This window comes from Narcine bancroftii, chromosome 12 (genome assembly GCF_036971445.1).
Source record: "Narcine bancroftii isolate sNarBan1 chromosome 12, sNarBan1.hap1, whole genome shotgun sequence".
NCBI classification, from domain to species: Eukaryota; Metazoa; Chordata; class Chondrichthyes; order Torpediniformes; family Narcinidae; genus Narcine; species Narcine bancroftii.
Genome location: NC_091480.1, coordinates 4,524,758 through 4,537,286, shown reverse-complemented (window position 1 = coordinate 4,537,286; position 12,529 = coordinate 4,524,758). Strand labels below are relative to the sequence as shown.

Below are 12,529 nucleotides of genomic sequence, written 5' to 3'. Positions count from 1 at the left end.
CCACCACGAACGCGAAAAAGGGGCACATGATCCGAGCTGCTGCTATGAATTGATGGTAGAAGTTAATCATACCGGTGACCTCCTGCAGTCCCTTCACGGTGCGAGGTTTTGTGAACTGCTGAACAGCCTCCACCTTCTCAGGCAGTGCTTTTGCCCCATACCTGTCGATCCAATGCCCCAGGGTCAATGGCTTCCCCCAGGGCTTTTGTTTGAAAAGTTCTGGCGTGCACCAAATGCTGCCCTTTCAAGTCCACCAGCAGGCAGTGGGCATGAAGGAAATCAGCTCCCAAGAGTAGTTCTGCCACTGCCATGATGGTAAAAGTCCACAAATCAGCGGCCAGCAAATCGTAGGGGGATGGTGCGGGTGCCATAGTATGGTGCTGTTTACTGGCATCAGTGCCAGGCCTGGCTTTCCGGTTGTCATAGGCCTCGGGGAAGAGGACACTTATTTTGGCACCAGTGTCTACAAGGAACCACCTTCCTGACCGAGAGTTCCATACATGGAGGAGGCTGTCACATTGGCCAGCCACTGCAGCTGTTAACGATTGCTGGCCACGGTGTTTCCCAGAAACGTGGGCAGCATCAACAGGCCCCCACACCCCCTCACTGATGATATATGGCTGGGTAGGGGGTCCACTTGCCTCTCCATCTGCTGTGGCCTTGATGCCAACTAGGATTGGGGCTTGGTGATCTCTTCCACCGAAGCGCTGTTTTCTTTCTTTGCTCTCCAGAGGATGTCCACCTGGGCTGCGATTTTCCTGGGGTTGCTGAAGTCTTCATCAGTGAGCAAGAGTCTGATATCCTCGGGCAGCTGCTTCAGGAAAATCTGCTCAAAGAGCAGATAAGGCCTGTATTCCTCAGTGATGGCAAGCATCTCATTCTTGAGGGAGGATGGCCCTGTCCCCCAAACCGTTCATGTGCAGCAGACGGGTGGTGCGCTCACTGTGATAGCCCAAAAGTGCAGGTTAGTAGCTCTTTGAGGGCTCCATATTTGCCTTGGTCCAGAGGCTGCCATAGGAAATCGATGACCCTCTCTGCCGTGTCCTGGTTGAGCGAGCTCACTAAGTAGTAATAGTGTGTCATTGGTGTTATTTGTCAAAGGTGGAACTGGGCCTCAGGCTGTTCGAACCACGTGTGGCTGCGACTCCCAGAATGTTGACAACCTGAACGAGTTGCGTAGAGAGCTGCTTGGTCCGTCATCTTCAGGTCTAACTGCTAGTTAGACCTATCGGGGTCACCAATGTCGTGAGTGTGCTACACGAAGTGTGGAGTAAGAACGACACACACACACACACACACACAGAGTCAAGTCGAGATCGAAGACTGATTTATTGTTCTGCCAGCTCTATTTATATTCACTTCCTGCCTCTGACAACAGAGGTGACATCATTGCAGCACTGGCCTGCGTTCCCGCTGTGTGGGAGGTCATGCAGGATGATAGCCATTGGTCCCTGTGGGGCCCTCATGATCGTTGCATTCGCTGGCTATTTTGTGAGCCAGGTTGTGTCTCGGTTCGCGGGCCTCTACAAGCATTTATATTCCTTTCTGTTACTGTATTTGTGCCTCTATAGTTCCAGGTAGGGCTGCCAGATCTTTATAAATTGTGATTTTTTTCCCTCCCATAGGTATTCAACTGTTCATTTCTGCAGTCCATCGTGCTGTAAGTAGAGGGGAGTTGGACTTTCAAGTGATTGCAATACATTTTTTCACTATGGCCAGTGCTATTTTTATGTGATTTGATATTTATTCAATTTGTTGTTTAGTTCCATAAAATTACCTAGTAGGTATAGCTCTGGGTTGCCCATGAAGGCCACTCCTGTTATCCTGGTTAATTTTTCTGTGATTTTTTGCTAAAATGACCTCACCTTCACGTACGACCATGTGGTATGTAGAAAAGTTCCTGCCTCAGTCCCACATCTGAAACACATCTCTGCAATTTCGGCCTTTGATCTATGTAATTTCTGTGGGGTAAGATATAATTGGTGTTAAAAAGATTATACTGAACCAGTCCATATCTAGCATTTCTAATTGATGTCATGCTGTCCTTACACCAATCTGACCAGCTTCTTTCTGGAATCACCACCCCCAAGTCCATCTTTCCCTTGACCTCTGCAATCCTGGTTTTGCAATTTCATTCTGGAGGGCAGAGTACATTTTTGTTATAATTTTGGGTGTATTCCCCATCCAGACCATTCATTCAGTTCCACTAATTTCAGGTGGGGTCAACTTTCTCTGAAGAACGATCTAAGTTGGAGAAAACAGAAGGTGGTCCCATTGGCCACTCCATATTTGTGTTATAATTGTTTGGAGGACACACATTCCTTCTGTGTAAGTCCTTTATACATCTTATACCTTTGTCATACCACAAATTTAATATTCTATTGCCCAAGTTCATCAGCAATAACACTTTTTACACTGGGGCTTTTATTGATACCCCTACTTTTTCCCCAAGACATTCATTAATTTCCTGCCACGTTCTGATATAGTATAGGATTATGTCTTTTTTTTCCCCCGAGATTTGACATTCCATTCATAGATAAAATCCTTTGCTTCCCCTCCTCCATTGAGTACATTCCCACCTGATACTAAGATGGGGAGTGGTGGGGTTTGATTTCAGTGAAGAAGGCTGTGAGAAATCTAGCCTGTGCATTTAGGTCTTTTTTTTAAATCTGGAAGTCTAAGTCCTACCAGCCCGTAGTCCAAGTCAGTTTTTCCAATTGATTCTTGTTACCTTATTATTCAATAGGAACTGTCTAATATGATTATTTAAATACATTTTTAGGTAACAGAATAGGCAGTGATTGAAAAAAGATATTGTAGTCTTGGCATTACTTTCACTTTGATGCAATTAACCCTTCCCACTAATTGGCAAATCTCTCCATTTCTCCAGGTCCTTTTCCATCTTCCCCAAAAGAGGAATATAGTTTATACAGATTTTGTAAATTGTTGTCAGTTGTTATTCCAAGATACTTTAGCCCATCCATCTTCCATTTAAATTTACCTCCTTTTTGATACCTTTCACATTCTAAATCTGTCAATGTCATTATCTCATTTTTGTCCATATTTATTTTATAGCCAGATACTTTTCCATATTTTTCCAAAGATTTAGCCGGGTCTGATAAGTATAGTAGCATATTGTCAGCAAATAGACTAATTTTGTGTTCTCCTTGCCTGACTTTGAAGCCTTTTATATCTGGATCTCTTCTTATTATCTCTGCCAGCAGTTCAATCACTGAAATAAAAAGTGCTGGGAACAGGGGACACCCCTATCTACTCGATCTGCTCAAGGGGAATACCACTAACATCTGACTATTGGTTATAATTTTAGCTTGTGGTTTATGGTCTAAGGCTTTTTAAAAAAATCCTGTTTATAAATGTTGTGCCTATGCCAAATGTTTACTGTGTTTTAAATAGAAACGTCCATTCCAAATGGTCAAATACTTTTTCCGTGTTCAGGGAGTCTATTATACTTGGATTCTGTTCTAATTTTGCCTTGTGTATTATATTAAATAATCTTCCTAGACTATTTGAGTAATGTCTTCGCTTAAAAAATGTATCAGTTTTGGTAGATATTTTCCTAATCTATTACCCAACGCTTTTGCTAGTATCTAATAACCAGCATTTATCAGCAAAATTGGTCTATATGCCAAAGCTTTTAATGTCTCCCTATTTATTTGGTAAATTGTAATAATAGTGGTTGAGAATGATTTCAGGAGGGTCTGTCTCTACTGACTGGTCCAGGAGATCTATAAAACTTGGGTGGGAATCCATCCTTCCCCAGTGATTTATTACCCTGTAGGGTACCCAGGACTCTTTCTTCTCTTGTAAAGGGAGTATCTAGTTCTATCCTTTCTCTTTTAGTTTTGGAATTCAACATTCGACAGTAATTCTTCCATTTAATTCTCGTCTCCTGTTTGCTTCCTCATTGCCATTTATGATTCTGCTGATAACTGTGGTGTCATTGGCAAACTTGTAGATAGCACTGGCCATACTACACAATTTTTAGAAAATGCAATTCTAAAATACTTGAATTCTGTGGTGGAATGTCACAGAATCAATATGGGTTAAATACCAAAGATAAAACTAATGTCGATTTAATACACTTCTCATTGCAAGTCTTCAGGCACAATACAGTCTCATATTTACATCCAGAAACAGACACGGACAGCCCTGGTGAAAGCTGAAACTGATTTCTAATTACAGCAATGAACACTTGTACAAAGGATCAGCATGATCCAAAATAAACAAGAGTTCACACTGTTCCTGGCGCACGTTGGTTCAGGGCAGCTTGGCTCCTGTACAAGTAATGGAACATAGGCATTTTCAGTACACATTGTAAACAGAGCCTTGAATTTCATTACACAAGCTGGTCAGCCACGTTATCAACAGTGGCATGAATCATTCACTTTGAACACAAAAGGAATGCCCTTTTGGGCACAATGTGTCCAATACAATTACCACACTTCAGGGGAAGCATTCTCAGATGGGAATGGCAAGAGCAGGGCAAAGGCTCCAACACAAGACTCTCCACCTGAAACCAAAATGGAGAGTCTCAGTGAGACGGCCCATTGACTCGCCAAAGTGCCTGGTGAAGGAGGCTTGATATTTATTGCCAGGAGTCCAGAGCATTAAACCTCACCATAATGATGTGCAGCAGGTCAGGCGAAGGGCCTGCGAACTGACCACATTGCTCAGGTCACCTCCTAGTGGCCAATGTTAAAATGGTGCTGAGGAGACAGGACAAAGGGTCTAGCTAAGCTGGTGTGTCTCCCTAAGCTGGAGGAAGAGCAAAACAGAACAAAGCCATGAGTGACATGGGGATGATAACGTCAAGTCCAACAGCCTCAGTCCAATACAAGTGGCAGGATCAACAGGACCTGATGTTTTGGCAACAGCTTGAATGCAGAACCATGTCCCACCACAGTGGGAGGACACCAACCACAGGGTATCTAACTGAAATTCATGTGGAATCCAATGGAAGTGAAAACAATTTCCTGGAGGTTGCTAATCATGGACCACCATGTTCCCTGTACACTATGCACCAAAAGGTACAGGAAGTAAAACACAAAAATCTGAGCACACTGTGGCTGAAGTCAAGACACACAATGCTGGAGACAAGGTATAGGAATCTGTTCCTAAAAAAAATTCTTAAAGCAAAGTTTTACAAATAAATGGAAGATAGGCTCAGCACACATCTGGCCCAATTTAACACCGACATCCCAGAATCAGCTGCAGGATCTGGTAAGGCTGAGAACACTTGTCTCCACAAAGGTGAGTGGGTTCAGATTAGACAGAGGGAGCTGCGATCCCTCATGAGACAGACTCCCCCCCCCCTGACGGTGGAGGTCAGTGGAAGATGGATTCCCCCCCATCAGTGGGGGTAAAGGAGGTGGAACTCCCCATCAGTGGGGGGGATTCCCCCGTCGGTGAGGGACAGGGAGAGGTGGGATCCCGATGGTGGGGGTCAAGGAGAGGTGGTACTCCCTCTGTGGGAGTCAGGGGGAGAGGGGACCCTCCTTGTGGGGTTCAGGGGGAGGTGGTTATGTACATACCTCCTCAGGGTGACCATGTGATGAGCTGCCCTTCCTGATTTGCTCGGTTTGTTCCAACTAAATAATCAGGGTCCATTTTTCAAATTGAGATTAAAGTCACTGGCAGCTTTTTAAAACTTGAATATTTTTCTTTTCCATTGTAAAGTGAGCTTAATGGTTTAGAGACATCTGGAAAGCAGTGTTGGACAGCTGGGAGGGTGAAGGTGAGGACCAGTTTGTTGCTGTGTCATTGGCGAATGTTTGGGGCTAGTCCCAGTGGTGACCGGAGCTGAAACAAAGTCAAGTTCATCAGCCAGGATAGCTGTGGGGCACTGACTGCTCTCACCAGGGGAACCAATAATCTGGGACAGACTGATTTTATAAAGCCATTTCACAGAGACCCTGATTTTTACACTGTATATTTAAGGGTGGGAGAATTGCTTCTTTGGGAGGAAAAGAAAGTTTAATCTTTTAAGTGTCGTGGAGGCATCACTCACCTATAATAAATATTCAGCCCAGGCAGCCTTACTTTTACAGTATAACTGGCAATGCACAAGCGACTATGTTCAGTAGACTGGGCAGCTTCTTCATGGCTCAGGGTGGCTCTGAGTTCCCTGTTGCTTCTCTGCTGGTCCAGAAACCCCAACCCCCCTCTGGTAGCAACGTGTTCACTTCTGATCTCACAGACTGGGGAACCACACACAACCATCTCCATTCCCATCGGCTTTGATTTGTTCTCCATCCAATCTTCATATTTTCCAACCCTCCCCCACACCCCCTCTCACTCACCCTCCTCCACCTCTCCCACACCTGACCCATGACCCCCACATCCCCCCGCCATTGTTTGGACAGCAGGTGCTGAGACTCCTGGAGGTGTTGCCCAGGAAGATTTGGGAACACACTGCTGCTCTGATTTTTCTGCTGGGAGTCTGATGATGGACCATGTTTGTTCAGGCGCCAGTCCAAAACCAAGAACTTTAATTCAATGTCAAAACATTCACATTTCAATAAAATGTGTGGTCACTTCCACCTCGACCAGCTGCTTGCAACACTCCTCTTATTGGTTCTGGTTCTATCAGGCAGGCCCTTGTAAATCCGAAGAGGACGTGTGACACCTGGAGACCCACAGGATCAAGTTGTGCAAGGGAGGGATCATAGGAGAAATGTGGCAAAGATAAGTGGAAGTCCAATGAAAACAATATAAAATAAATTTACCCAACTTAAAATCTTCATTAAAAAATAGTCCAGCATACATTTGGAGAAGGTAATTCGAAGGACCTGAACAAGTTTACAACACAAACTCTTCATCCACTGTGTGCCAACAGTATCACATTGGAATGTTATGACCGAAAGTGGAGAGTCTTCTGCTTGCACAGAGCAGAACTGTTCAAGGCAATTGAACGGAGGAGAAAGTGCTGAGCACACGAGTACTGCCAGGTCAATCCAATGAAACAGCTGAGAGGAACACATCAATGCAAAGGTGCAAATGCCTGATGTCGATTCAGTGCAGGCTACATGATTGATCGGCATCATGTCAATGTACTGAATGCAACTATTATCTTCCTGCAGTACAGAGACACAAAGTGCTGCAGCAATGTTCGGAGAGGTTCAGCCAGCGAGTTGCGCTGGACAGTCTGGCGAAAGGGCAAGAGAAAAGGCTTCAGTCGTGGAGGCTATAGCTTGATTGTTCCTGGAGGTAAACTGCCATTACAAAGCCTGTAGTAACGCAGGTCATTCACAAGTCTGTGTACACTCTGTGTAAACGAAGGCAAATCCTAACACCAAGGTGGGGATGAGGGGTGGCGGGAAAGAGAGAGAGAGAGAGAGAGAAAGGTCATTATCATCTGTAACTCAGTTTATCTGAAAGCAAATTGTTTGAGTTTGAAGACAGTTTGAATAAATTAGACCTTCATTTCTGTCAGCAGGCAGCTCACAGGATATTTCAACAACACAAGAATTTCACTGTGGCATTAGAGAAGCCACTTTGTAAATGTGCATGGCTGGTCATTCTCACTTCAAATTGATGCAAAGGTTACATTTTGTTGAAATTCCAATCAATCCAAGTGATCCTCTCAGACAGGCCAGTGTGGAAGTGTTACTCCAGCTGCCACAACAGTTTTCATGATTGTCAATTCTGAAACTGAACAAAATAACTGCAAGCTGCTTTTAAATTAGTTGAGCTAAGAAAAATCTTAATTTAAAAACATATCAATGGATCCCAATGTCTGAGGCAACAGGTCATGGGATCTGAAATCTTTGGTTGCCAACCTTGAAGCACTGATTAAGAGAGCAGAAGCCTTTGTACAAACTGGGGTACCTTGTACAATATTGGTGCGTGTTCAAGAAGAGTCAGCTGGTGTTGGTTCATGAGATTACCAGAGATGTCATTCAACCCTCCAGCTCTGCCTCCCCCTCCCTACCTTCCTGGACCCACTCCCCAGCCCCTGCCTCCCCCTCCCTACCTCATCCCTCTCCCAGTCCCTGCCTCCCCCTCCCTACCTGGACCCTTCAGAGGAAGACAATGTATTGCACAACATTGGTGTGAAGTAACATGATAGAATTCAGTACATTAGGGAGAAATGCACTGTCCCCATTTCAAAATGATTCCAAACATTCTACCCTTTTATCTCAGTGCAGTACACACAGTGCCGGAGAACTCAGCAGATCACACAGTATCCATGGAAAGCAAAGGCCTGAGCCCATCTTAGGAGCCGAGCCGGGAGTGCTTACCTGCCCTTACTTCACTGTTGGCACTTGAATCATGTCCTTTTGACACAAGGAAGAGTGCTATCAATGTGAACATTATCTCAGCATCACTGAAAGTGGAAGGAGCCAACAGCCACACTAGCCAACAAAAAGCACACACTATGATGAAACACACCTCCACTTACCATCAACGTGCATCAGCATTTTCAACTTTACACCTTCAAAAGGAGAAGTTGAAAAGGAAACAGAATCCTGTTTGACTAATGCGTCCTTGGTGAATTTGGGGATAGAAGCAGGGAAGGGGTAATTTACCACCTCAAGCATAATCATGGAGTAGAGCATATTCTGGTGACCCTGACAATGCCCAGGTATCCTTGCTCATGTCCAAGAGATGGGCACTCAGTGGGCTCTTTGGAGTCAGGATTAAGAGACAAAGGTGAATGTGAGGGGTTGGGTTCAGTCTACCAATTGACCAAATCCTTGTGATCAAACACATCTTTCAGGGTGTAATGCCTCAGGGTGCAGACATTCAATATTTATGACAGTAGATTTCCTGCTACATAATTCTTCTCTCTCAGCAGGTCCTTCAGACCCTCCTCTCCCATGCACTTCGACATCATTTGTCTGAATAGCAGTAAAGACCAATTTTGAACTGAGTGCTGTTCACAAATGGGATACAAATTAAGATATGAAACCTACGGAGTTGCCAGCATTATCAGAGTTGCCCTCAAGGGGCTGTGGAGCTGCAGAAGACAGGCATAGGGACAACAGGTCTCCAGTGTGGAGCAGGCACCATTTCAGCCTGGGTTGCCTCGTCATTCATTGTTTGAAGTTTTGAGAGATGCCAAAAGGGTCAGGTGGAACTACAGTTAAGTCACGATTGGTACCAATTCCTTCAGACTCAAAAAACATCATGGGTTCATGCCCAGTCTGGAGACCTCAGCAACGTTACAGGAGAGCAAAACATTGGAAGAATATTAAACTGCTGTGGCACAATCATCAATCCCTGGAAATCAACCTTTAAGTCTGTGATGGTAGGAACAGGAGCTGCCCACACCTCTAACATTCAATAAGATCATGGCTGCTCTTCAACCAACTCGCCTATGAACTCCAGCAGTAATCTTTCATCCACATTGTCAAGGATCTACCAGGTCATTCCCTTAAGTATTCAAACGCTCCCCCTTCCACTGCTCCAGACTCAGGGCCCTCCAAGAAACAAAAGAGCCTTCTACAGCATCTCCAGGATATGGATTCCAGATTTCACCAACCTTGCAGAAAACAATCCAGTGTGTTTTGAAGGGTGGGAGGAAACCAGAGCACCTGGAGTAAACATGCAGACAGCGCTGGATTCGAACCCCAGTCGCTGGCACTGCTACACTAACTGTGCAGCCCTAAACTATTTCAGTTCAGATGACTGTGATGAGGATTTACTGTTTTTCAATTGCTGCTGAGCCTGGGGCTATGGATATCCAAAGGTAGGCAATTATTTTCAGCAAGGGACTTCTGACTGAGCGGCTTTGGAGATCAAGTCATTGCTACAGCTACATACAAGGAGGGGAACTGTGTGTGTGGGCAACTTGTCATTGAACCATCCCATCAGCCACAGGTGTGCTCTGTGGCATTCACACATTCATCAATGCAGTTACAACTGCTCTGTCAACAGGCACCAGCCTCAGCTTCACTTTTTGTCCATTCCCCAAGCCTTCATCCTCCAAAGTCCAAAGATCTATTAGATGGTGGCCACATTTGTGGAATAAGAACATTCTAAAGATTCATAACCCTTTAAGAAATTCTTCCTCATCATGACTGGAAATGGAAGTTTTAACTGGTCTTTCTCCAAGGACTGATTCCTCCTCTAAAAACTGCAGCCCCTCACTAAGACTCCTTCGACAGCAACTTCCAAACCCACCCCTCTGCCAGAGAGAAGGAGAAGGGCAGCAAAAGCACTGGGAGCACCAGCCCCTGGAAGTTGCCCTCTAAGCCAAACACCATCATCCTGATTTGGAAATATTTCACTGTCACTGGGTCAAAGTTCTAAACTTCCCTCCCAAACAGTACCATGTGGACACCCACACCTTAAGGACTGCAGTGGCCAAGGCAGCCCCCCACCATCTTCTCAAGGGCAGTTAGGGATTGTCAATTAAACACCAATCTTCCCAGAAAATCTTCATGTGCCAAGGAATGAATGTCATGGCAAATAGGTCAGGTCATATACGAGTTTTGTCTGTTCCAATGAAATCACACCTCATTCTTCTACCTACTAGATTCCCATTCTGATTACTCTCTTGTTGGACAAACTCCAGCACAGGAACATTCCATACCTTCCTCCATCAATTTCTTTGGTAATGAGGCCAGACCTGTCCAAAATATTTCTGCAACACTCCCTATGCAATAAGACTTCAGTCATTTTGTTATGAATTCAACCCCAACAAAATGTTGCCTTCCCAACTGCTTCATGTACCTGGATGTTAACTTTGTGATTCATTTACAAGGTCACCCAGATCTGATTCAATCTCCCATTACGTAACAACTTTACCAAAAAGGTTGACTCTACATTTTACCATTTTGTTGTTTCATCTGCCACAGCCTTGCCTGTCCGTTTAGCCCAGTGGTTCTCAACGTTTTTCCCCCACTCACATACCACCTTAAGTAATCCTTTATTAACCACAGAGCACCTATAGCATCCTATACCATATGGCATTCTTTGAGTGGAAAGGAAAAGGTTAAAAACCACTGGTTTAGCCTATGTCCCAACTGGATCTCTGTGCACCTTCCTGTTACCAGTCATACCCCAAAACTGAGACCTTTCCAAATGCTAGCATATAATAATCATTTCATTTAAACAATGTTCTGCTGCTTTGCCATTCCTTCTGTTGGAGTCTTCCTCATAACTTACCTCTCACCTTTGTGGTCAGCAAACGTCAACATACTTGGTCCTCCACCTATCAGTAATAAATGTGAGACCGACAACAGATCCCTGTGGTACCCAAATAAATAAAAAAACCCTTGTTTCCTGTTGGTTAACCAATCACCATATCCATGCTAATCTAACCCTCAGTCCCTCAACAGTAACAGCAAGTAGCAGTTTTCTTATCTTCTCTTGCCAATTACACTTCCCTTGCTTAAAATTGTGCCAGCCCTGTGTAATCTCATTATGGTTTAAATGCTGTTATCACTGTTGACGTTTGCATTTTCCTGATAAATGATGCCAGGGTTTTGAGCAGCAGTTTTTTTTGGTTCTGGTACCACACTAATTCCAATCAAATGTTACACAGCCTTCAATGGAGAGGGACCTTCCATGTTTTCAGAGAAGTTACTGTGATCAATTTCCTTACACATCACTTACCACAAGAGGTCACACATAGACGACATATCATAGCATGCACTAAACAGCAAGGACTCCCCTTTAGCAGTGGGGACAAGACTTGCAGCAGCATTTATTTTTCTAGTGATTCCACCCATCTTCCAAAAACTAACCCTGTCCATTTTGAAGTTCCTGCCAAGCACTGTCCTCTGATTGGAGTCAACGCCATCACAATTAGCCAGAAACTGGGGTAAAAAGGCAGCGTAAAAGCTGCTGAAGTCCACAGATGCCATGTTGTACACAGCAATGCCGATTTCCTCCTGTAGCAGGTCGTGGGACTTGTGGACCAGCACTTGTAGAAGCACGTTGACAAACTGAAAGAGCATGGTTGCCCGGAAGATTTTCTGGCGGGGAAACAAAAATACAAGTGAGTACAGAGTCAGTAGCATCAACGTCTGAATATCTATGGAGCCATGGGGAAGATAGGCCACAAGGCCTTGGACTACTTCTTCCACTGTAAGCAGATTGTCTCGACTGGCACCACAGGATTCAACACTAGCCTTCATCAGCTGTATATCACAATGCAAGTAAGCAGGAATGAGGCCAAGTATTCCAAACAACTAAACTTTCTCTTCTGCTGAATGGTTTACATTGTTTCTTTAAATTTTAATTTAGTGCCAAGCCCCAGACAGCAGTCTAAAATGCACTCTCAGCAGATAGGGCATTAAAAACAAACGGACTGAAAAATTTCAGTCATTAAATACTGTGTCAATCAATTACAAAGAGAAGCAGTAGAAAGAACAACACATACTGGCAGTTACATAAAAAAACTCAGCAGGTCATGCAGAGTACTTTATGTAGCAAAGATAAAGATACATATCAAGGTATGAACAAAATGTAGGCAGGCGGATGAATAAATGTTGAGGAAGGGACAGGAGCCCAAGTCCACGGGCAAGAAGTCAGACCTGGATATGGATAGGCCAGATGA

General features: G+C 44.4%; 1 protein-coding gene across 16 annotated transcripts in view; it reads right to left on the bottom strand.

Annotated features, from left to right (window-relative positions):
* Nucleotides 1–6,492: 6,492 nt before the first annotated feature.
* Nucleotides 6,493–12,529, bottom strand: part of xpo6 (exportin 6) — a 291,971-nt gene continuing 285,934 nt past the window's right edge. For 13 of the 16 annotated variants that reach the window (XM_069905286.1, XM_069905287.1, XM_069905285.1 and 10 more), the window contains one exon: nt 8,005–11,945. In XM_069905286.1, the coding sequence (XP_069761387.1) occupies nt 11,580–11,945 (366 nt within the window). In that variant the 3' untranslated portion in view covers nt 8,005–11,579. Of the gene's footprint in view, nt 7,672–8,004; nt 11,946–12,529 lie in introns of those variants that run through there. The other 3 variants (XM_069905294.1, XM_069905282.1, XM_069905296.1) reach the window with 3 other exon arrangements.